The following is a 23,996-nucleotide window of genomic DNA, read 5'->3' as shown; positions in this document are numbered from 1 at the left end:
TTTTCTCCGGGTACAGTAAAACAACTCTCTATATCAAAGAGAGGAATTGGACGAACGTACCACTGTAACAGGAGCCGTTCCGGGAAAAATTATGTGAATTAAAAATAAAATCTGACCCAAAATAATCAATTCCCCTAACCCAATCATGGCCTAAAAACAAGGTCACATTAAAAACGGTAATAACAATAATAACACACCATTAACCCAGGAAAATCTTTAGCAAATATCAAGACACCGTTTCATGAGGTCGCGCATTGGAAGGTTTGAGCAATGCCATAAACAAGTTTGACGTAAATATGTCTTTTAAACAGGCCAGGCTACTTCACAAAACGCGTGTGCACTCACTGCCTTGGTGGACTCGACAGACAAGACGAACATTACGATTCGTTTCAGACTTTAGAAATGTGACTCCCTGTCATGAATTCGCCCGTCTAAGCAAACACTCACGCAACAATGGCTCAGAGTGACACGAATATTATATTGTGACAACACACCCGCGTACAGTATGCCCATTTATTAATTTACACCTCCACTTGTACATCTAACGAGACCCGCAGGTAAAAACAAAAATATTTGAGCCGTGTTGCTGTACTGCACTGAATGCTCCCTATGGTGTCTTTGAAAGGGATTTTTATCGTAACACGGCAGCTTTTGGCGCACATAGCAGGATACACTATGCTAGTGGCCTATTGCCATTTAAAGACCCACAAATATAATCGGAGGAAATACACAATTTTTTTAATGTCTGGCCAAAAGACTTGTATTTTGTCTATGTCAGTACCTGTTCAAATAAAATCCACCGCAAATACGAGGAAACGACACTCAAAACCCCGCAGAGATATATTCAAGAGCCAACTTGCTGTACTGCCATCTCCTCCAAGGTCACAGCAAACTCGTAGACCAAGGTAGCCAGTAGATTCTTACGAAATATCTCTGTGATCCACCATCCCACGCCCCCCAAAGTGCTAGATCAAAGGCATGCACCACCATGCTTCTTCTTAGCTGCTAGTTCGTGTGGGTTGTTGAATGGTGTGCCCAGCACAGGTTCAGATTTCGCTTGCCACTTACGCTAGCCGCGGCTTTTGTTTACATGCACAACCTATTTGTCAATCCGCTGATGGATCAGGGCCTCGTCTTGACATGAAGGTGGCTAATTGACCATACATCACTACATAGGTCAGTGTGGGTTGGTTAAGGCAGGGATACTAGAGGTGGAAGCATAGAAGTACAGTACAGCAATCGATATTTCTGCAACGCCCTATGATGACAACGTAGCCCATAACACCTTTGTTATACATTTGTGGTCACACATCCAAGCACAATCCAGGCACAATAATGATGACCTCCTGAGATGGGACGAGATGGTTCTGGATGCTTTCGTCATAAGGGAAAAGTTAATGAAGGAGTCCTGTATGTATGTATAACTTCTTTCGCAACGTACGTAACCAAGCGTGAAATGGTTTGCTCACGCCACTGCTGGCGGATGGGTCTCCACTTTAAAGGGCTCTAGAAAACCACTCTATAGAGAGCAATTGGCCTACTCTTCCACGCTGTCAAAGACGTATTGCAAGAGTTTGTTCATCTTAATTTATAGGTCAAGACTACTACTGTGCGTAAATAAAAGCAGTCTTGGTCCTACCGTACCTAAACTGAACCACTTAAAACTGTAACCGCACTCCAAACGCCAAGACCCCAACTCGAACCGCTAACTCTAGCCATTTAAACCTTCACGATAACCAGAGGTGTCCCTGAAATATTTCATAAACGAAAGCCCAATTAAGGTCTGTAACTGGATACCAATCTTCGGGGACAGTATATTTTAATCTCACCTTCCTTTACCCCCACTTACCCTCGATCAGAGGTGGTGCCAGCCCATTGGGAGGCTCGAGGCAGAACTATTTGGGGGGAGGAGGGGAATTCTTTGTAAATTAGGAATTAGTGAGATGAAAAGAGCTGTAAAAGAAATACTTAATTCGCGAGGAGAGCCATTTAAATAAAATACAGATGTAGACTATAGATGTAGCGAGTTGCACGCACAGATTGGTAGTAGACACGTTAAGAGATGAGCGTATTTAATTTGGTGTACGTCCACAATCCTGTTACGTTAATTCATCATCACCATCCAATAATCAATCAACTCCAAATGGAAGCCTCTCCCCCCCCCCTAAGCCGCCACCGTGCGATTCAACGAATCCACGGGGCATCCCGCGTAAGTGCCGGGTGTTTATCTCACCGTTCAATAACATCCAAAACTCGAGCTGACATTTCATGCCGGTCCAATGTTTTGTCAGAGATACAGGGCCCCCGTGGAATTGCTTGGCTTCCTCGCCATCATTTACTCGGTTGTTTTTTATCCTCCCCGAACCGTGCCAAACAGGGCCAGTGCTAGTGTGGCGCTGGGCCCTGGCTGGCCCAACCCCAACTTCACAGCGGTGTTCAGAATCACAATCTCTCTTTAAGACCGGAGGAATCCGATTAGCTACGAAGCTTTTTGCTCACACACAATAGCTCTACTGCCCCCCCCCCACATCTTCTTGGTTCTTTCGGTAAAGTCACGTGACTTTACCGAAAGAACCAAGAAGATGAATCCCTGCAGTCACGAAAGCTTTAAATCGAAATGCCCCCCCACAATTCGACAGGAGGGGGGCGCCTCTCGTTTCCCATCGCTGCTCTCCCCCTCCCCCACAACCACAGTCCGTCACTCACTCTTTGGTGAGCAGGGGACACGACTTGATAAGGTGTCGCGCCAGTGGCGAGTCCTGGAAGAACAGATCGGGCGACGCCGTAGGCGACTTGAGATTCAAGCACCGCACCATCACGTACAGCACCGCCGCCACCGCCGCCAACTTCACGCCGTCGACCATCGCCGGCATCTCCGGCATTGCCGCGCTCACCGAGTGCACGTCCATCGTGCCGGTGTGGAGGGATGAGCTTTGTTTGTAACAAGAAAATAAACGATTTTAAATGAAGGTTTTTTTTTTTCACAAACTGCGGCCTAGCACGCACTCTCGTCGGATAGTTAGTCCTACCGGCCGAGGTGAGGGGTACACGGTAGAGGTTGCGTGCGATGCCGGTGGGTGCGTCGGGGTGGGTGAGATTCGCAGTGTCGGAGCTGGTATTCCAAAAAAAATAATTAAACGACGACAGCCAGTTAGGACATCTACGTTGGGTGCGTTCCCTTATTAATGTTGAGCTACGGTGTTTCGAAGCGAGGAGATGGGGGGGGGGGTACGCGCGCTGGAACCCACGGAGAGCGAGAGAACCAGCAGCGTCCCGAAGGCTGAGGCGACACTTCGACCACAGAGACAGTGGTGGTGGGGGAGGCGGGGTGGAGGCCAGTCACGTGCCCCGCGCACGCCAATCCGGACGCATGACAACGAGGCTCCGCCCAACTCGTCGCAGGCTCCGCCCACTTCGTCATAAGCCCCGCCCACCTCCCCCACATACTCCGCCTACTTTGTCATAAGCCCCGCCCACTTCCTTACAGGTCCCCGCCTACTTTTCCACGAGCCCCCGCCCACTTTCACCAGTCTTCCCCACCCACCCCCCCTCAAGCCGGCGTCACGTGCTTTTCACGTGATCGCACTTTCTATGTCCTGATGATGCTGGTGCCACTTGGTTGCTGCTCCTGCTGCGGTGGCTTATCTCGGTGGCTAGGAGATGTTAGCTACCTCGCCTGGTGTACATAATGCACGGGCATAATGCACGGGCATAAGTAGTACTAATCACATACCTGCATTTCCCATAAATATGCTAAATTCCTCTTGATATGCAAATTATTTTGTCAAAACGCCCTTTCCCCCCCCTTCCAACCCAGCTTATATATATGCTCCAAGCACGTGTGCTGTTTCATTCAGACGCTGTCGCCTCGACAGACCTGGTTTTCACCTGAGGACGGCTGCTTGCGTTGTGGCCGAAACGTCGTGAGAATTATTTTATTATGTTTTATTTTTATTAATGTATTACTTCCCTTCTACGTGACTTTACCGAAAGAACCAAGAAGATGGTATACAGAGGTCATGGGTTCGATCCCGACCCTTACGCCTGTATATTTGGAGTTTGCGTGTTCTCCGCGTGGTCGTGTGGATTTTTCTCCGAGATCTCCGGTTTTTCCCTCCACATTTAGAATCATGCGTTTGTAGTATTTGGCTGCTATACATTTCCTCCTAATGAGCCACTTCATTGGGCTATCATTTGTGGCCAGGTCGCTTCTGGAAAAGACCCATAAAGCTCAAGTGGGTCTTACCTGGTAAAATAAATTAATAACTCGACACATTCGTCATTAATACCGGCTTAAAATATATATAATAAGCGACGTTTCGGGCAATGGCCCTACTTCACCATAGCATGGTCGTAGCCTGTTTTTTTTTATATGCAACGACCATTACTGAAATCTTCGCTTATTTGTTTTCTCTTTTAGGGCCGAAGTTTTGTTGAAGAAAGAGTTTGAAGGACACGCTTCGTTGTTTCATCCACCGCCCTTGCCAGTGCCCAAGTCAAAACGCACGCCGAGCAATAACTCCCGAACCGTACTGCATTGCCATGTTAATCACGGCACGTGTACTACGAACTCGTGCGTGTAAGCACTGTTCGTGCGTTCCACTGCTGTCGATAGAATAGGAAAGATGTTCTTCGTAAAATTCCGCTCATGAATCGAGAAAGGGGCCGTCCATAAATGACGTCACGTGATTTTGGACGATTTTTTTTACCCCCCCCCCCTCGTCACACGGCGTCACAAAAAGTCAGGCCCCCCCCTCAAATATGACGTCACAAAGCTCTGCCCCCCCCTCCCAAAATAAAACATGCTTCAAATCGCTTTAAACTATTGTCATTGTAGTGCGTATTTAATGTGGCGCTGCACTCTGATGTAGGAGAAAACATTTATTAAAAAGTCTATTTAATTAAGTAGAACGTGTTGTCTATATTTATTTAAAGTTGCGCATTTTGATGTGACGTCACATTTCTCAAACCCCCCCCCCCCGTCCCTACACATCGTTACAAATGTCTGACCCCCCCCCCCCTAGGTGCGTGACGTCATTTATGGACGGCCCCAAACACAAAAGCGTCACAAGGATTCGGCGTGAAGATGTCCGTCGTCGTTCAAAAGTGCCAGCTTGTTTCTCATGAGACTACGGTGACCTGGGCTGCAGGACGGACAACGTCATGTGAGTGTTGGCAGCAGAGGTCGCAAACGGGTTTTGATTCCTTACCCGTACCCGTACCCGGCCGCACCAGGGTCGCAAATGGGTACCCGTACCCGTACCCGGTACCCGTTCCCTACCCGTACCATACCTGAAATGAGTGACAAACGGTTACTCACCAGTGACTCACGGCCTACCCGTACCCGGCCGCACCAGGGTCGCAAACGAGTACCCGTACCTGGCCGGGTACGGGTAGCCGGGTATCGGGTAGGGTACGGGTATCGGGTATCCGGTTGCGAGCTCTGGTTGGCAGGCTTGTTGCTTTGCTCACCCATTGACGGACGTTCACATTGCATCCTCCGACTATTTAATTTATCAAAAGACGCGCGTCATCAAAATCATCACAAACTACTACTATTGTTGATGTATTTTTTAACATGCTTTTGTGACCAATATTACGATTCGTCATTGATTTTTTTGCTGGGGTCAGTTCGCCGCGTGAGTAAAATGTGTGTCGTAAAACCTCCTCCACCCGACTCAGCCAATTAACAAAGTTGTCACGCGATGAACACACGTGCAAAATCATTGTATTGTGTATGTATGTTGAAGTTCTTTCGCACCGTACGTAGCCAATTGTGCTAATCGAAAGAGTACAGAGGAAGGACAAAAAACTTAAACACAAAAGCAGTTCTAAAAAAAACGAGTTTCAACGCCCCATGACCTTATTATTGCCGCTTCAGCAACACCACAGGTGCGTTGGTAGATTAAACACAAAACAGCAATACATCGGCACGTTCGTTCATCACGCGACAACTTTGTTCATCAGCTGCGTCAGGTGGTGGAGGGTTTACGACACACTTTACTCACGCGGCAATCACGCTGTTGATGTACGTGATATGTTTGTACTATACAGTGCAGGCAAAAAAAAAACGCATTAATCTGCGATCAGATTTCATTTGGCTACGCTCCATAAAATCGTGCGTTGCATCAGCTCACCTTCTACTGGGTTGTCACGTTCTATTTGCTTAACGGCATTCGATGAGCAGAGGGGAAAACAGGCAAAGTTCATTTCCACATTGCTGGCGGATGGGCCTCCACCAATGGGAGCTCTAGAGAGCCCCTCCAGATAGTGTTTTGGCCTACTCTTCCGTGCTGACTAGACGACTTGGGAGAGGCGGGCGTACTCACACTTTAAATTACACTTTTTTAAATCCTTTATATTAAGTTCGCTTACTTGCTTAGGACCGTGCAAATCTTTCGGTCGTTTTTTAACCCACTTCCCGTGATCCAATCGAGCTGACATTTTCCACACAGACTCGTTGTGCGTGACAATTAATGTTCGTGAAATTTGTTTTCCTAAATTTTACACTTTTTAGGACAAAAATATTATATTTAATTACCAATTGCTTAATGGTGCAATGCAATCATCTGACCCATAGGTGGCAGCCATCTCAAGCCAGAGGACGAGAGGACTCTAGCCGCCACGCATATAAAGGATTTATAGTGAAAAACTTTGTTTTTACGGGTTATACTTATTTTTATTTTACCACATAAGGCCCACTGAGCTATGGAGCTCTTTGTTAGAAGCGACCTGTTTATCACAAATGACAGCTCAAGAAAAGTGGCTTATCACGTGGAAATTTATAGGAGCCAAATACTCTAAAAGCGTGTTTCTAAATATGGAGGGGGAAAAAAACGGAGGACCCAGAAAAAATCCACACCACCGTTGGGAGAACACGCAAACTCCAAGTATACAGCAGGCGTCAGGGTCGGGATAGAACCCACGACCCCCTGTAGGCCAGGCGAGGTAGTTAACATCTCGCCACCGTGGCGCCCCACCACTTTACCCCATCACACGCAACCTGCCGACCGACTAAGTGTGGTGACCCCACATTTACACTGCAGGGTGGATAGGAGCATTGGCCCCCCCCCCTACTGCCCCTAAATTTATGAAACTTGCCACCGATGTTCCAGCCGAACCGGCGACCCCCGGAGCGCAAGTCCGGTGTGCGGATTGAAACGTGGCAGCTTCCCGGAAGGATGTATTGTTGTTTCGTTTCGCTTTAAACGCAATTCATTGTTGACAATACAGTACCAACATTTAATGGAACACACTCCAGTGCACAATACAGCATTTACAGTACGCGTGTATAACAGATGAAGCCAAAAGCGTGTATTTGCGCTCTACATTGGCGCTTGTATAATGCAACACTATCCCAAGAGGTGAATAAGTTATTCTTAAGACAAGCCACGCGTGAAGGCTTACTTAGACAGTTGTCAAGCAGCGTGAACGGTGCTCGATTCGGCAGCCCCCCCTCCCACCTTCGCCCCCCCACCTTCGCCCCACCCCCCACCATCACCAAAATAAATTCACTCTTTAGATCGATGCCCCCCCTCAAACTTCCCACACGCTCCGATGGGCCACATGTTGTCAACCCGTCAACCCACACAGTTTACCCCGTATTCTTGTACAGGGAAATTGAGTTTTCAGGTCCATACGGCGTACAGCCGCTTCAATGCGGGCAACAAAACCATGTTTTTGTCTATGTGTTTGTGTTTCTCCCTTGTGATGGGACTTTGTATGATCAACGTTGAAATTTCGAAGGGCACGGGGTGACCAATAAAGTCTGAATTGAGTCTGTAATAAGGCAGGCACTGATAAGGAGTTGACCGTTATAGTATAGTGTAGTGTATAATGCAGTGTATAGTGTAGTGTATAGTAGTGTATATCATACCTGTCAACTCAAACGGTTTACCAGTATTCTTGTACAGGGAAATTACGTTTTCAGGTCCAGGCGTACATGTTTCATTACGGGCAAAAAAACCGTGTCTATTTGTTTGTGTTTCTCCCTTGTGATGGGACTTTGTAGAATGAACGTTGAAATGTATAAGGGCACGGGTGATCAATAAGGTCTGAATTGGTCTGTAATAAGGTAGGCACTGATAAAGGGTTGACAGGTATGTGTTGTTCACACCAAAACTGAAAATGGAACAAAAAGTCAAAAGAGCTCTTTCCTCGCCACCCCCCGCACCTCCGGTTGGCTACGTACGGTGCGAAATAAAGTGATAGGTGTTTACCCTTTCAACTGGTACAAAAACTGACACCTTTATACAAGGCATCATGTTTGCAATAACCACAACACAAGCAGTCAAAATACAAACAAAAAGAAACAACTCTGATAATGATATGCACTGTCCTTGAAGTTGATTGGGTGTTGATTGGGTGTGGACCAATCAACTTCAAGGACAATGCATATCATTATCATTATTAGAGTTGTTTCTTTTTGTTTGTATTTTGACTGCTTGTGTTGTGGTTATTGCAAACATGATGCCTTGTATAAAGGTGTCAGTTTTTGTACCAGTTGAAAGGGTAAAAACCTATCACTATATTTTGCCACTGGTAAAGGAGGTCTCATAGTGGTGCGAAATAAGTTCAACATACGGTAAATACGGTACATGGAAGGGGGTTGTTGTTGTTCGGCTTTGGCCGAGTCGGAGAGCGAGTACTCTGGTCTGGTTGGTTCGTTAGTTTGGGGTCTGGGCAGTAGCGCCACGGTGGTTATGAGATGTTAACTCCCTCGCCAGGTCTGCAGGAGGTTGGGGTTCGATCCCTACCCTGACGATGTCTGCTGCTGTATATTTGGATTTTGCATATTTCTCTCTCTCTCTCTCATCATCATCACGGTGGCTAGGAGATGTTAACTACCTCGCCTGGTATACAGGAGGTAAGGGTTCGATCACGACCCTGACGATGTCTGCTGCTGTATATTTGGATTTTGCATATTTTTCTCTCTCTCTCTCATCATCATCACGGTGGCTAGGAGATGTTAACTACCTCGCCTGATATACAGGAGGTCGGGGTTCGATCACGACCCTGACGCCTGCATATTTGGAATTTGCACGTTCTCCTCGTGGTCGCATGGATTTTTCTCCTGGTCCTCCGGGTTTTCCCTCCACACTTAGAAGCATGCATTTAGAGTATTTGGCTGCTATAAATTTCCACACGATGATAAGCCACTTCGTTGAGATATAATTTGTGGCCACGTCACTTTTTAAAAACAGCGACATAGCTCAGTAGACATAAGCTGGTAAAATGCCAAATAGTTTCAATAGTTAGTTATGACCAATGTGTGGATGGTTAGGGGTAGCGTTAGTGTTTTGCTTGGGACGGGTGACAAGGGTTAGGATTAGTAGACTAGGACTCGTGTCTGATTGACGAGCTGGTTAGGGTTAGCGTCATTGTTAGGGACGATACCAGCGGCGGGTTGGTTAGTTTCTTAGTGCTCGGCTCAATGGTGTTGCCCGTTGGCGAGTCAATCAGGCTTGCGGGATGTGATCAGAATTGGAGCCGTGGCTAGTTGTTTCGTCGATTGGGTTGGCGATCAGTCCGAGGGCTTGTGCTCGCATCTGCTCGGCTAACTTAGGAGCAGCCCTCGCCTTCGGTTGGCTAAACCAGTGGTTCTCAACCTTGTTTTGCTACTGTACCCCTTGTTGACTTTTGTTTCAACTGAGTACCCCTTTGCCTGGCCCAACGTAGTTCCAGGAAATAAATGTATGTACAATGAAAATCAATAGTGTAAGCATAATAAGCACAATGAATGCGACACTGGGGCATTGCCACGTACCGCCAGGGTTATGTGCACCCCCGGTTGAGAGCCAATGGGCTTAACCGCCTGCATCCTTCCCTCTTCCCCATCGCAAGCCTCACCACCTTTTCACTTTCCACTTTGCTCTCTCCTGATTTGAAGCTTTCGTGACTGCAGGAACCCATACTCTTTGGTTCTTTCGGTAAAGTCACGTGGGTAGGGAGCAGACATCGTACTGTTCGCAGCAGACGTCGCAGCTGTCGCGATTTTCACCTGAAGACCGACGCTTGTGTTGCGTTGGAAACGCCGTGATTTATTTTATTTTATTTCTACCTACGTGACTTTACCGAAACAACCAGCGAGTATTTGCTCCCTCCGTTTCAGCACCAGTGACAACACACACATCCACCGCCACCGCCGCCGCCACCGCCGCCGCGCCATCAGCAAATGAGCGGCATGACGTAGTCCGAGTGTCGGACTCCCATGCGGAACGTCGGGGCGCGGCGCGTCGTCACCGACACGCACGTCTCGGGCCGGTGCGCGCCGGGGCCCGGCTTCTGCGTGTTGTCGCCGGGTAGGCGGCTGCGGCTCTGCAGCGACCACGCCGGAGCCCGGTGCGGCCGCAGGTCCGAGGCGTGGGCGGCGTCGTAGCGTGCGGGGCCCGGCGTCCGGGCCAGGTCCTCGGCGTGACCCCCGACGGAGCGGCGGGCCGACACCGAGAAGCTGGGCGCCGAGCGGCGGTGCGGCAGGTGGGAGCCCAGCGTGCTCGGCAGACTTAACGGGGAAAGAACGTGAAGCCACCAAGCAAGTCCGTTAGAATTAGCTTACGTTCGTTAAATCGCGAACCACATTTTTTTTTTCCCACTGGCATATCCGAGCCATGCCAGGGCCGTGCCGGGCCAGGCTGTCGCGGCTCAGGAGGCGCCGGGTCGGTTTTTTTCACTGCAGAAATCGAGCCGTGCCGCTGACGTCACGCGCAATTTATTTAACAATTTTTTGTTATTTTTACCAGGTAAGGCCCACTGAGCTCTATAGCTATTTGTCAGAAGCAACCTGGCCACAAATGATGGCTCAACGAGAAGTGGCTTATCGGCGTGTGGAGAGATTTAAAGCAGCAGCAGCAGCAGCAGCAGCCAAATACTCTGAACACGTGACGTTGATTCTAAACGTGGAGGGGTTAAACCGGAGGACCCGGAGAAAAGAAAAAAGCCACTGAGAGAGAGAGAGGGAGCCACCGCAAAGCCCTCGGTCTCACCTGTAGGCGTTGGGCGCTGGAACGAGGTCCACGCTGCGTGACGCGGTGCGCTCGGCGAGCGAGTACGCGGGAGCGCGCGCTTCGCTTGGCGGGAAGAGCCGCTCGCTCGCGTACGCACCCGGGCCCGGCGTGCGGAACGCCAGCGCTGGGAGAGAAAAGGTAAAAAATTAACCCGTAAAAACAAAGTTTTTCACTATAAATCCTTTATATGCGTGGCGGCTAGAGTCCTCTCGTCCTCTGGCTTGAGATGGCTGCCACCTATGGGTCAGATGATTGCCTGCCACCATTAAGCAATTGGTAATTAAATATTTTAAAAAGATTCCCTAAACAGTGTAAAATTAATTGTCACGCACAACGAGTCTGTGTGGAAAATATCAGCTCGATTGGATCACGGGAAGTGGGTTAAAAAACGACCGAAAGATTTGCACGGTCGTAAGCAAGCAAGCAAGCACGCAAGCACGCAAGCAAGCAAGCAAGTGAACTTAATATAAAGGATTTAAAAAGATCCCACCACCGCGCCGGCCACACCACACAACCCCAACCCCCAGTATAGCCTTCACACAGTCGTTTTCAACCAGAGGGGGGGTTACGCGGACCCCTATGGGGTGCACGTGGCAATGTCCCAGGGTGGGATGAGGAGGAGGGGGGGGGAGGTACGTGATGTGATTTACAAATGTGTGAAATTATTATGGCGTACGTGAGAAGTCACTTGTGAATAATCACGCATGAATCTTGCCAATATAAATAACTGCGATAGAATGTAAAGTCCACGTGGTAACCTAGAACTGTACATTTTGTTGTCACCGTGACCCATTCCCTCCCATATTTAATCAATTAATTAATATTATTTCCATTAAATTAACTTTCATATTTCAGTTTTTTTTTTCAAACGGCTGCCCGCAAGTCAAAGAGTCGCAACGGGGGGGGGGGGGGAGCTCAAAAAGGCAGCATGCGGTTTTGCAGCAATCGTAAAAATAAATACTGCGTAATGCTAATGATTACATAGGGGTTTATGAAACAGAGGAAGTCGTAACTTACGTGCCGGTGCTCAATTTGATTACCTTCTAAAAAAAAAATCTGCCCATGTCTTGCCACCCCCCAGAAGGGGCATCTCACAACCCCCGGGGGTGGGGGTGGGGGAATGCGTGATGCACCCCAGGTTAAGATGAATGACTGTTCTACGTCTAGAGCGTGCGTCTCGTAAGCGAGCTCCGTACTCCGTTCGCGGTGGCGGCCCTGTATTGAGTAGACCGGCGACCCCTCCAGGCCGTGGCGGGTGAGGCTCGGGGAGTAGTACTTTGGTCCGGGAGTCTTGGCCATCGGAAACCCTGGAGGAACAGTGACGGAGACGCCCAGGTGTGATTGCATAGGCTGGCCGAGCCTGTGCATCACTTCTCATTGACGACTGGAGGTGGGCTTACGGATAGTGCAAATGGTATCCACAGCCCTATAGCGAGAGGGTGCCACGGTGGCTAGGAGATGTTAACTATCTCGCTTGGTATACAGGAGGTCGTGGGTTCGATCCCGACCCTGATGCCTGCTGTATATTTGGAGTTTGCGTGTCTCTCTCTCTCTTTGTCATCATCATTACGGTGGCTAGGAGATGTTAACTACTTCGCCTGGTATACAGGAGGTCGTGGGTTCGATCCCGACCCTGACGCCTGCTGTATATTTGGAGTTTGAATGTTCTCCCGGTGGTCGCGTGGCTTTTAATCCAGGTCCTCCGGTTTTTCCCTCCACATTTAGAAACATGCGTTTAGAGCTGAAATTAAGCCTCGGGTGGGCCAAGTGCTTTGAGTCGAGCACCTATGAAGGTCAGCGCGGTGCACGACAGAAATTTGACCGAATTTATCAGAAGGTTTATTCCCAAAACCTGCTGATAAAATTTTGCGCTCAAAGTATAAGCCTTATCGGCCAAGGCGATGACGTCATACGTCACGCGCTCCCCTCGCATGCATACAACGGGGCGGTGTGGTCAGCACCGTGCCCGGCCGCCTTTTTCTCCCCAGTGCTGACGTGGAGGAAAACACAAAGACAAAGGTCATTCGTATGGCTTGCATATACTACTGGGACAGGCACCTGTGGAGGAGGCAAGCATCACGCGATATCTGGTCCAACCCATGTGAGACTAGGCTCTAAGGAAAGCTGTCTCGGGTGTGGACCAATCAGCATCAAGGACAGTGCACATTATCAGAGTGATGTTTTTTGTTTGCATTACGACTTGCAGGTATTGTGGTCTATGTAAACATGACTCCTTGTAAAAAAAGGTGTCAGTTTTGTTGCCAGATAGAAGGGTAAAAAAAAACTATTATCGAGGCAAGCATCATTCATAATGGCATAGAGTGGCCGGCACCATGCCCAGCCACCTTTGTCTCTCTATTGCTAACCTGGAGGGAGAGACAGGGACAGCTAAACCCATATAGCAATGTTCTTCACTAATTTTCAGAGGGGGGGGGGGGTGGTGCAGTTTCGCCGATAAAACGTCAGTGTGAGGGCCGCCACACACTTGAAATAATTGGGGTTTCACAGCACGATGCTGATGGGGGCTGTTATCACACGTGGTGTATTGCAGGGGGCCGCACTAAAGGCCACCAGGGGCCGGCCAGTGGCGCGCGGACCTTGCAATGAAGACCACTGCCGTGTAGCCTGCACAGATGATTGGGAAGAGTACGTATGTTGAACTTCTTTCGCACCGTACGTAGCCAACCGTGATCATCAGAGATGCGAGGGGAGAGGGGGTGGGGGGGGGGATGGAACGACGAGTGCTGTTAGCGAGCACCTACTAGGGCCGACGGGGCCACACGTGTTCTAATCTAACCAAGACCGACTGAGGAATGCGTCCCGGGATCGGGTGTCGAACCCTCCTCGCCGCCGCGCGCGTACTTGGGTCGTCGTAGCGGGCGGACATGGTGTAGGCCGGGCTGGCGCGCTTCGAGACGTCGTGCCCGCCGTGGCCCAGCGTGGGTGGCAGCTTGTACTTGGCAGGCCCCGGTCCTGACGCACGGCAGACGGGCGTCATCGGCGAAGGCGACGATTACGCACGAAAAATGTGCTCGCCGAGAAACAGAACCACAACGCCTTGGCCGATGTCGTCCAGGAGCGCAAACCATAGTCGCGCCGACCCGGGCGGATTTGTGGCTGGCCGTCGAAGCAAAGACGGTGGTCACCGCGTCGTCGCGCGCTTTCAGGTGCGCTCCTGCGGCCGTCTGGAAGCCTCTTCCGATCCGAGAAGCCACCGGAGCCATGCACTTTTGAATCGCTTAGTTTGTAAACTCATTTCTGTAGAACTGCTTTTTGTGTTTAGTTTGTTGTCCTTCCCCCCGCACCTCCAATTAGCACAGTTGGCTACGTACGGTGCGAAAGAAGTTCAACATACATACATGATGCCCCCCCTTTAAAACAAGCAAGGAAAATCATGCATATCATGGGTTCTGTAACGCTCTCCATGGTACGGGGAAGGGGAGCGTGCGACGAGTTAGGTTATTGCCTTGGCCGATAAGGCTTATACTTTTAGCGCCGTTTTTTTATCATCAAGTTTTGGGCAATAACCCTCCGATCAATTTGGTGGATTTTCTATCGAGTAAAGTCCTCGTAAAAGCAGGACAACTCCATGCCAAACCCGCTAGTTATATTTGGATCACGTTATGCGAGTTAAGAGTGCCGTCCTGTTACAGACGGAAGGATGGGATAGGAGCGAATGCACAGGCGCTGTCAACCTGAATCTGCGAGCGTGACGAAACGCACAGCGACCGTATCTGTGAACCAACATTGGGGGGGGGGGGGGGGGCATTTTTAAATCCTGTATATTAAGTTCACTTGCTTGCTTGCTTGCGCGCTTACGACCGTGCAAATCTTTCGGTCGTTTTTTAACCCACTTCCCGTGATCCAATCGAGCTGACATTTTGCACACAGACTCGTTGTGCGTGACAATTTATTTTCGTGAAAATTTTTTTCCAAAAGTTTCAACATTTTAGGATTTTTTTTTTATATTTAATTACCAATTGCTTAATGGTGGCAGGAAATCATCTGACCCATAGGTGGCAGCCATCTCAAGCCAGAGGACGAGCGGACTCTAGCCGCCCGTTTCAAAGACCAATGTGGGCTGGCACGCATATAAAGGATTTATAGTGAAAAACTTTGTTTTTACGGGTTAATTTTTATTCAGTTGGATTCAGCGATTGACAAAGTAGAGGGCCCACGTCCGTTTCTCCCCCCTCCCCACACAGTACAACCTCCACGGCCCTGTCGTGTTGCTTCACAGAAACGAGAGGGGGTTGCCGTTAGTGTACGGTAACAGCAACAAACCTTGCAAGGTTCAAACACACACACACACTGTGTCTCTTTGCGTTTGCAGCGTTAGCCAGCGTCCACCCCCCCCGCCGCCCCCCATGCAGCCATGGCTCTCTAGCTCTGTTTGTTCTCTCGCTCAACAAAACGCAGGAGAAGCAACAACAACCGGACCCGCGCTCGCGGTGAAGTTGACACGGGCCCATTTTGTGCGGGCCATTGTCACGCGCGTGGTAATTGCCTCTTAAGTCGCCCGTGGGGGCTTGGAAATAATCAATGGGACACCTGTCGATGGGTTTTCTCCCGGGGGTAGGAGGGAGGGAGGGAGGGAGGGTGGGTGGGTCAGGTTCGAACAGGTATATTTTATTTGACCAGGCCAGGCCGACTGAGCTGCATAGCTCTTTTTTTCAGACGCGACCTGGCTATCACAAATGTTAGCTCAACCAAATGGATTATCACGTGCGAATGTATAACAGCCAAATACTCGAAACGCGTGATGTTGATTCTAAAATGTGGGGTAGAAAAAACGGGAGGACCCGGAGAAACTCCCGTGCGACCACAGGGAGGGAGACACGCAAACTCCAAATACACAGTAGCAGGTGTCAGGATCGAGATCGAACCCACGACCTCCTGTATACCAGGCGAGGTAGTTAACATCTCCTAGCCACCGTGATGATGATGATGATGAGAGAGAGACACGCAAACTCCAAATATACAGCAGCAGGCGTGGGGTTTGGGATCGAACCCACGACCTCCTGTATACCAGGCGAGGAAGTTAATATCTCCTAGCCACCATAGGTGAAGGTCGTGGGAAAGTTTGGGGGGGGGGCAATGCCTCCCAAAACTGGACACCTTTAATAATTAATTTTCAGTAAAACATAATAAAACAATTCTCACGACGTTTCGGCCACAACGCAAGCAGCCTCGCCTGAGGATGGCTGCTTGCGTTGTGGCCGAAACGTCGTGAGAATTGTTTTATTATGTTTTATTTTTATTATTTTATTACTTCCCTTCTACGTGACTTTACCGAAAGAACCAAGAAGATGAATCCCTGCAGTCACGAAAGCTTTAAATCGAAATTTAATTTTCAGTAGTTTACAATTAAGATTAAAACCTTAAAGAATAATTCCAGGGTGCTTCAAAATTTTTTTAACACTTACATCGGATTATAATTTGCCATGGAAAAAGAACGGATAATAAACTGTAACATGATAACAAATGTATGTTAATAGCTTCAAAAAGTCACTAGTTCGCCATCAATGTCAACACATGTCTGGAATCTTCTCCAGGTGGTCCCCGGAGGCACATTTCTCGTGGTATTGTTGCCAATTCTCAGAAGTGTAAACAACAAACGTTTGAAGCACCCTGAATATACACCGCCATTCCTAATGCGAGGGACAAATCGAACCTTTTGCCCCCGCCCCCCCCCCCCAAATAGAGAATTCAAACTCCTCCTCTGGTGAAGCTCTCAGAGTCAACAGTCGCTTTCCTCCGCACTGCGTGGGGACTCTCTTGATCATAGCATGACGGGGGTTGTGTTGGGGCAGGTGGGTGGGGGGGGAGTTGGATGGATAATGGTTTCAGGTTTTAATTTAACGCCACTCAAGATGAGGGCTTTCCAAGCGGTTGCAACGCGCCCCTTCTCACGTTCCTTCCTCTGTCCTGCTGCACAATGCAAGTGTAAGAACCCTCTTTGTCAACCCCACTCTTTGACGTAGGTGCCGCCCTCTCTCTGTGTCTGTGTCTGTCTCCCTCCTGCGTGCGTACGGACCAACACCTTTGAAATAACTACCAGCGATGCGAATGGCAAATTATGTTGCTCGACGATCGTATTCAATCGATGATCTTACCCCTGGCAACTGACTCGGTCAGTAAACTGGAGCCGGCTTTGTAGTGCGCTCGATTGCGCGCATTCAAAGGCTGTGTCAATCAGCAGGACCGGCATCGTTACCTTATTGCAGAGGGAGATGCTCAAGACTCAACAATACCAGGACTTTTGCCCAAAATCGTCTTGGTGTCTCTTAGTCGGACGCACACGTTGTGAGCAGTGGCGTAGTCACGACATTATCAGTGGTGTCGTAACTACATTATCAGTGGCGTAGTAACTACATTATCAGTGGCGTAGTAACTATATACATCATCAGTGGCGTAGTAACTACATTATCAGTGGTGTAGTAACTACATTATCAGTGGTGTAGTGACTACATTATCAGTGGCGTAGTAACTACATTATCAGTGGCGTAGTGACGACATTATCAGCTCAGATGTGTGCGGCAATCAGTCAGGTAGGGGCCCAATATTTAATTTGTCTCGCACGGTCGCACCTCGAGGCTACTATTGTATATCGAGGCTACTATTGTATATCGAGGCTACTATTGTATATCGAGGTTACTATTGTATATCGAGGCTACTATTGCCTATGACATCGTTGTTCCGCTCCAGGTCGAGAACATTTAACGCTGTAGGAGCGCTCCGTCACTACAGCTCCGTAGAAATTGAGTCTGAAGACTCTGTCTCCTCGACAGACCTGTTCTCCACCTGAGGACGGCTACTTGCGTTGTGGCCGAAACGTCGTGAGAATTATTTTATTATGTTTTATTTTTATTATTTTATTATTTCCATTCTACGTGACTTTACCGAAAGAACCAAGAAGATGAATCCCTGCAGTCACGAAAGCTTTACATCGAAATTTAAATTACACCTTTGCAATATTACGTTGATTAAATTAAAATAAAACGTGGAACGCAAATGAAAGCATTTTTATTTTAAAAAAAAATGTTAAACGGCGTTTTAAAAACGTCGTTTTTTTTGTTCTTTTACACTGTTGTTCAAAACAAATCTAATGGTAGCTGTCAAGGGGAGGGGGGGGGCAACTCATAGCTTTTGTCATCGAGGGGGGGGGGGGTGTGGGGGTGAGCAAGGCACCTCCTGCCCCCCCCCCCAACGAAAGTCACGCGACTGGTTGAAAGCGAACCGTGCTGTGCCACACCGTGTGGGTCGTCGTGTTTATTTGACCAGACGGCACCACGCTGGCCGGTGTGGCTTGGTTGGACAGAGAGAAGCGATTCCCAACCCGTGGGCCGTGGACCCCTAGGGGCCGTCCATAAATGACGTCACGCGATTTTGGACGATTTTTTTTATGATAGAATATAGTATTGTTATCAGTATGACATAAGTATACCAAGTTTGCAGTCGATACCACATTGGGAAGTGGGTTAAAATTGAATTACAAGATTTGAGGATACGACAACAACAATAGAGTGAGTTAAAAGAAAGCGTGTAAAAAGATTGTTGAAAAATATTTTTTAGGATAGACTATAGTATTTTTTTATTAGTAAGACATAAGTATACGAAGTTTGCAGTCAATACCCCATTGGGAAGTGGGTTCAAATTGAGTTACAAGATTTGAGGATACGACAACAACAACAACAGACAGAGTGAGTTAAATAAAAGCGTGTAATAAAAAAAAAAGCTTTATTATGAATAATATTGGTCGCGAAGGCCTGCTACGTGTTAAACTACACCTGTGGATTTGGCTGCACGGTCCACTACTGGCAAAAATAACATGTCTCCGAAGCAGCCTATAACACCTGTTATTGTGAATGTATTGTTCATTGTTATCGCGCCCATCCAAGGGCTTGTGGCAAGCTCAAAGTTAAATTTCGATTTAAAGCTTTCGTGACTGCAGGGATTCATCTTCTTGGTTCTTTCGGTAAAGTCACGTAGAAGGGAAATAATAAAATAATAAAAATAAAACATAATAAAATAATTCTCACGACGTTTCGGCCACAACGGACGGCTGCTTGCGTTGTGGCCGAAACGTCGTGAGAATTATTTTATTATGTTTTATTTTTATTATTTTATTATTTCTCTTCTACGTGACTTTACCGAAAGAACCAAGAAGAAGCTCAAAGCTGCTTAGCTTCCGAGATTTTGACGAGATCGGTTGCACGTTTTGGGTGATAGGTTAATTATATTCACACGTGTACAAATCCATATCTGATGTGCAATTGTCACCATAGCTACGCCAGCACTTTTAATAACAACAACGCTCTTTATTTCAACCACTATCATCTTATGTACAATTCTAGATTTGAAGCTTTCGTGACTGCAAGGATTCATATTCTTAGGTTTTTTCGGTAAAGTCACGTAGGTAAAAAATTAAAATTAATAAAAGTAAAATAAAATAAAAATAAAAATCACGACGTTTCGGAGGCAACACAAGCTTCCGTCTTCAGGTGGAACCGTCACAGCCACGACAGCTGTATCAAGTAAATGAGAGATTACAAGAGCTACCACTCCGTATATATAATTTTACTTTTATTAATTTAAATTTTTTTAGCTACGTGACTTTACCGAAAAAACCTAAGAATATCTTATGTACAGTTAAAAACTAACTATTGTAAAGCGCTTTGGACGAAGGCGCTATGTGAAACTGCATAAGGCAAAAGTGGAAAATTTAGGCTCAATAGCGAAACAAACATTTCTCTCGCGACGTTTGTTGCGTGGCGCTGATCCGCGTACCCCTCCCACACAGCCCCGTGATTTATAATTCATTGCGAATGGGTTTTCAATTTTGCTGACGCATCCCGGCAAATGAAAAAGCGTCACCCACGAGCGTTGTATTATTCACAATGGAAAAGACCCCCCCCCCCCCAACCTACGTTGTGGGCCATGGACACAGTTGGTGAGCGCCACGTGCCGTTAGCGATGCGTTAATGTGAGCGCGGTGCGTTCAGTTGAGTTTATACTGGTAGGAACCTCCTGGTTACACCAGCCCACAGGGGATTATTGTGTCCGTCGTGCAGGGAGGGGCTGGGTGGGGAGGGAGGGGCTGGGTGGGGAGGGTGGGGATGGGTGGGGCTGGGTGGGGAGGGGCTGGTCGCCCCATGGTGCCCTTATAAAACTCAACGTTTAACCTACTCACGCCGGCTTGTGCCCGCCCTCACAGTCGGGCATATTTGCGGAATACACCACGCCGCCATTGACCCTGGCCATTGACCGAGCAACCCAACGTTCCTACCAGCTCCCTCCGCAGGAATGTGTGTTATTAGGTGTATAGCCCTGTGAGCCATGCGGCTATTGAATCGGGTTGCAACCGCAACAAAACAACAAAATGAACAAGAAACATCTTAAAGTGACTACGCGCAAACAGAAAAAAATCCAGGAAAAAACAGCAAAGTCTTCAAGAAAAAAGCACCGTATATCAATGCTGTGGTGCAAAAATCCCAGTGGGATGCAAGTCGCAGAGCAGTAGCAGCACACTCACGTCTCAAGACCCTGACGTTTACACATCGCACCTTGTAGTCGTTTAATGCCGAGCCGACCTAGGGGAAGCCCGGAATGAGTTAGGCTACCGCAGGTCCGTGGGAATCGAAGCTCGCTGGGTTCACAGCGCAGTGCGCCAATCACTGTGCCACCACTCCATGTACGTCCGTCTGGAACGCTCTTCCGATATTATGAAGCCACTGGAGCTACGCACTTTAAAATCATCTAGATCGAAAAACTCATTTATTTAGAATTGCTCCGTAGGCAGGAATCGAGTGCACGTTGCTGGGTTCACAGTGCAGCTTTTTCTCACCACGGCGACACCGCTGGGGCAATCTCAACAATCTCTCAACCACCAATTGTGCAATGTACACACACGCACGCACGCGAACCTCCGATTAGCACGCTTGGCTACGTACGGTACGAAAGACTTTCAACGCACACAAACACACGTGGGTGACGTAAATCCCGACGCTGATTAAGACTCGCAGCTCGTCAATCGAGAACAACCGATAACGATCACAAAAATAACAACGGTCGCTCAATTATATCGCGGCAGACGCGAAACTCATCTTCTTCTTACCTCTGAACTTTGCGTAAATCAAGGGGCGATCCTTCTCCGTTGTTTCCATGCCTCTCGAGTCTCGGTCTCTCGATTTTTTAACTCCGACTTTTTGTCGTGTTTTTGGTTGTTGTTGTTGTTATAACGTAAACCGCTGTCTTGCGTTCAATTTGTATTTTTTAACAAAAAAAATCCGCGAAGAAAGCTGCCACCACCACCACCGCCGCTGCTGCTGCTGCTGTTGCTCCCCACAGAGCGTTGCATACGAAGAGTTTTGCTGGCAAACTATTTGTTGGTTCAACTGCTCCAGGCGGTCTGCAATCAATTGTCACCCTGGCTACCGTTGCCTGGTGTCGCATGGATGATTAGCGGAGCAGTGCGGACGTTGGGTTGTCGGCGTCTCGCACACAGACACCCACACACCCCCCCCTCCTCCTTCTGCCTTGCTTGGGTTTCACGGCTTGCGGAGAGGAGCGAGCGAGCGAGCCGGGCTCGGAGCCAAACTCACTTGAACGAGGGACACAAAAGTCAACCAACCCACATCCTTGTCCATTTGTACATCGATATTCAGAGCCGTCTGAAATGCTGTAGAGAGAGAGAGAGGGGCGCACGTGCGGACACAATGAGAACGATAGCCACACACACACAGAGAGACGGTACTTGCTCCGGCAGTACATATACTAACATTGGAACGATACAGAGAAGATTAGCATGGCCCCCTGCGCAAGGATGACACGCAAATTCGAGAGAGTGGAGGCAACGTGGACACAGGGAGAAAGACAGATGGGTGGAGAAAGACGCACAGAGATGGACAGGGAAAAACAGGAGTAACAAAGACGCAGACAACACGGAGGGGTCATCCACGTAAAGACAGAGATGGAGAGAGATACATACGGGGAGACGGAGAGACATACAGAGGCAGACAAGGTGTGGTTAGAGAGACAGTGATAGAACCAGACACATCGAGATGGACGGAGAGACATCGATCAACAGACTTAGAGACAGAGACGCAACAATACACCCTTACAGACACGCCAGAGAGACGCATCGAAACCAGTGTACAATATTACGGCTTAATTTAACAAATTGTATCAAGTATAGGATATGAACTCGTGACCTGTCAACACCAACCTACAAAAAACGCGGTGTCAATCATATAAACCAGTAGTCCAAACCAATGTAGACTCTCTAAAGCGGCGTAACTTTAACCAAACTAACAAGAACAAAGCGTGGAGAGGTTAATTTCAGTAATTATACTGTGAGGCAGAAAGAGGAACACATGGATTCGAGAACGTGAATGCAAGTTGGAGACGTCACGAAGCCTGCAGGCCATCGCATCGCGCGCTTTTGGATGCGTTTCTGCGGCCGTCTGGAACGCTCTTCCTTCCGATATTAGGAAGCCACTGGTGCTATTCACTTTTAAATCATCTAGATTGAAAAACTTATTTATTTAGAACTGCTTTTTTATCTTAAACAGGGCACGCCACGATTGGAAGCGGACGATGGCCGAGACTAACGACAGAGTGGCAGCTAAAGGAGGGATCGTAGCCAAGAGGACCTCCACAGCAGAGACGGAGCTATTAATTCAGTTTGTACGCGGGTGTTTGAGCGATCGTTGCATCAGTCGTTCTTAACCTGGGGTGCACGCACTCCCTGGGGGTGCGAGATGCCCTTTCTGGGAGATGAGAGACGTGGCCAGTTTTTTTGTAGAAGGTAAACAAAAAAAAAATTCTGGCCTGGACTTTTGCAGCTGTTATAGACTAATTTCAGGGTGCTGATTCCAAATCTGATCTCAGATTTGCTCTATCACATCTCATGTTTATGCTATCGGCATACCCCATTTTCATTGATTTTACCCGAAATTGACTCTTGCACTTATGATTTCAAGTTGTTGCGAGTCAGTGACTGCTTTAGTGTTAAAATATGGTGCTGTATTTTTAGGATAGTGTGTTTATAATATCATTTTATGTAGATATCCACATTTATTTAATATTTTTCTTCCGAAGTTTTGATTGAAAATGCAATATTTGATATCTCAAAAACCTGATGTGATAGACAAAAACTGATGCCAGATTTGGAATCAGCACCCCAAAATTACCTTAAAACCGTTGGAATACCTTATGCCAGAAAAAGTGTGTTGACCAGTGTTATCTAAACACAAATTGAGCAGGGGCACATAAGTACAACTACTGTGTTTCATCAAACTGATGTATTTCGGTAATTTTTTTTATTGAGGTTGTTTTAACGATTGAGAATGACAGGGGTGCAAATGCTGCAGTAAAGGTTAAGAACCACTTCTTTACGCAATACTTTGAAAAATAGGGCTTAACGAATTGTGGGAAAGGTTCCATCGGGACAAAACAACCGTGAAGGAAATAATCCAGGTGGCACGCTGGAGTCATTCCAATTTGACGAACCCGGCCCATTAAACAAAGAGAGTGTTTATATCGGTGGGAAGTGCTTAGAATATTTTTTTTTTAATTCTTTGACAAAGGCTCCTTTGTCGAACTGAATATCCTCAAGTGTTCCAATCGTCCCTCGGGCACAATGTACAAAGACAGCCATGGTTTAAAAGCAACCCGGACACTCACTCAAGGCACATTTCTTTCACGGAGCTATGAAATACCAAAAAAGTGACGTGTAAATTCGTCAGCGTCACCATCAACGCTTAGAATTTATACCGCGACTCCAAAGCAGGACATCTCGAGGTGCCCTTTCAGCAGTCGAGCCACGATCAACCTCCAGCGGCAGCTGTCCTAGTGGCAGTGCCGGTAGAACGCAGCAACACCACCGGCTTTGCAAGCGGCCACTCCGTCTGCCAGCGGGGTGCGATGATGCCCATGTAGCTTTTTACCAACTTTGAAAAATTATAATACTCCGATTGATGCTCCTGCTGT

At 47.9% G+C, this 23,996-nt stretch overlaps 2 protein-coding genes and 1 non-coding gene across 5 annotated transcripts in view; 1 reads left to right on the top strand and 2 right to left on the bottom strand.

The window, feature by feature from the left end:
* ABHD2 (abhydrolase domain containing 2, acylglycerol lipase) overlaps nt 1-3,323 on the bottom strand; it is a 40,721-nt gene extending 37,398 nt beyond the window's left edge. Inside the window, exons 1-2 of one of the 3 annotated variants that reach the window (XM_078617231.1) lie at nt 3,030-3,323; nt 2,707-2,931 (exon numbers count right to left, since the gene is read on the bottom strand). In XM_078617231.1, coding sequence (XP_078473357.1) covers nt 2,707-2,909 — 203 coding nt within the window. In that variant the 5' untranslated portion in view covers nt 2,910-2,931; nt 3,030-3,323. Of the gene's footprint in view, nt 1-2,706 lie in introns of all 3 variants that reach the window. The other 2 variants (XM_078617232.1, XM_078617230.1) reach the window with 2 other exon arrangements.
* A 4,184-nt stretch (nt 3,324-7,507) lies between these two features.
* LOC144734848 (ciliary microtubule associated protein 1B-like) lies at nt 7,508-22,467 on the bottom strand. Its single transcript, XM_078617263.1, has 5 exons — nt 21,121-22,467; nt 13,866-13,976; nt 12,200-12,310; nt 10,983-11,127; nt 7,508-10,501 (listed from the first exon to the last, which is right to left on the bottom strand). Exons 1-5 carry the CDS (start codon nt 21,167-21,169, stop codon nt 10,168-10,170), a joined length of 750 nt encoding a protein of 249 aa, XP_078473389.1. The 5' UTR covers nt 21,170-22,467; the 3' UTR covers nt 7,508-10,167.
* On the top strand, nt 21,756-21,863 carry LOC144734959 (U6 spliceosomal RNA). Its single transcript, XR_013588573.1, has one exon. It is a non-coding gene; the product is annotated as a U6 spliceosomal RNA (small nuclear RNA).
* Nucleotides 22,468-23,996: the final 1,529 nt, after the last annotated feature.

The sequence above is a fragment of the Lampetra planeri genome, chromosome 53 (assembly GCF_965212315.1).
Source record: "Lampetra planeri chromosome 53, kcLamPlan1.2.h2, whole genome shotgun sequence".
Lineage (NCBI taxonomy): Eukaryota > Metazoa > Chordata > Hyperoartia > Petromyzontiformes > Petromyzontidae > Lampetra > Lampetra planeri.
This window is presented reverse-complemented; position numbering and strand designations above follow the sequence as displayed.

Excerpts from the sequence above, each read along its gene's own strand:
- LOC144734848 (XM_078617263.1), bottom strand. The coding sequence starts at position 21,169 with ATGGAAACAACGGAGAAGGATCGCCCCTTGATTTACGCAAAGTTCAGA. Across the intron at positions 12,311-13,865 it reads CGCCCGCTACGACGACCCAA|GGTTTCCGATGGCCAAGACT; the intron begins GTACGCGCGCGG and ends CTGTTCCTCCAG. Across the intron at positions 10,502-10,982 it reads CCAGCGCCCAACGCCTACAG|TCTGCCGAGCACGCTGGGCT; the intron begins GTGAGACCGAGG and ends TTCCCCGTTAAG.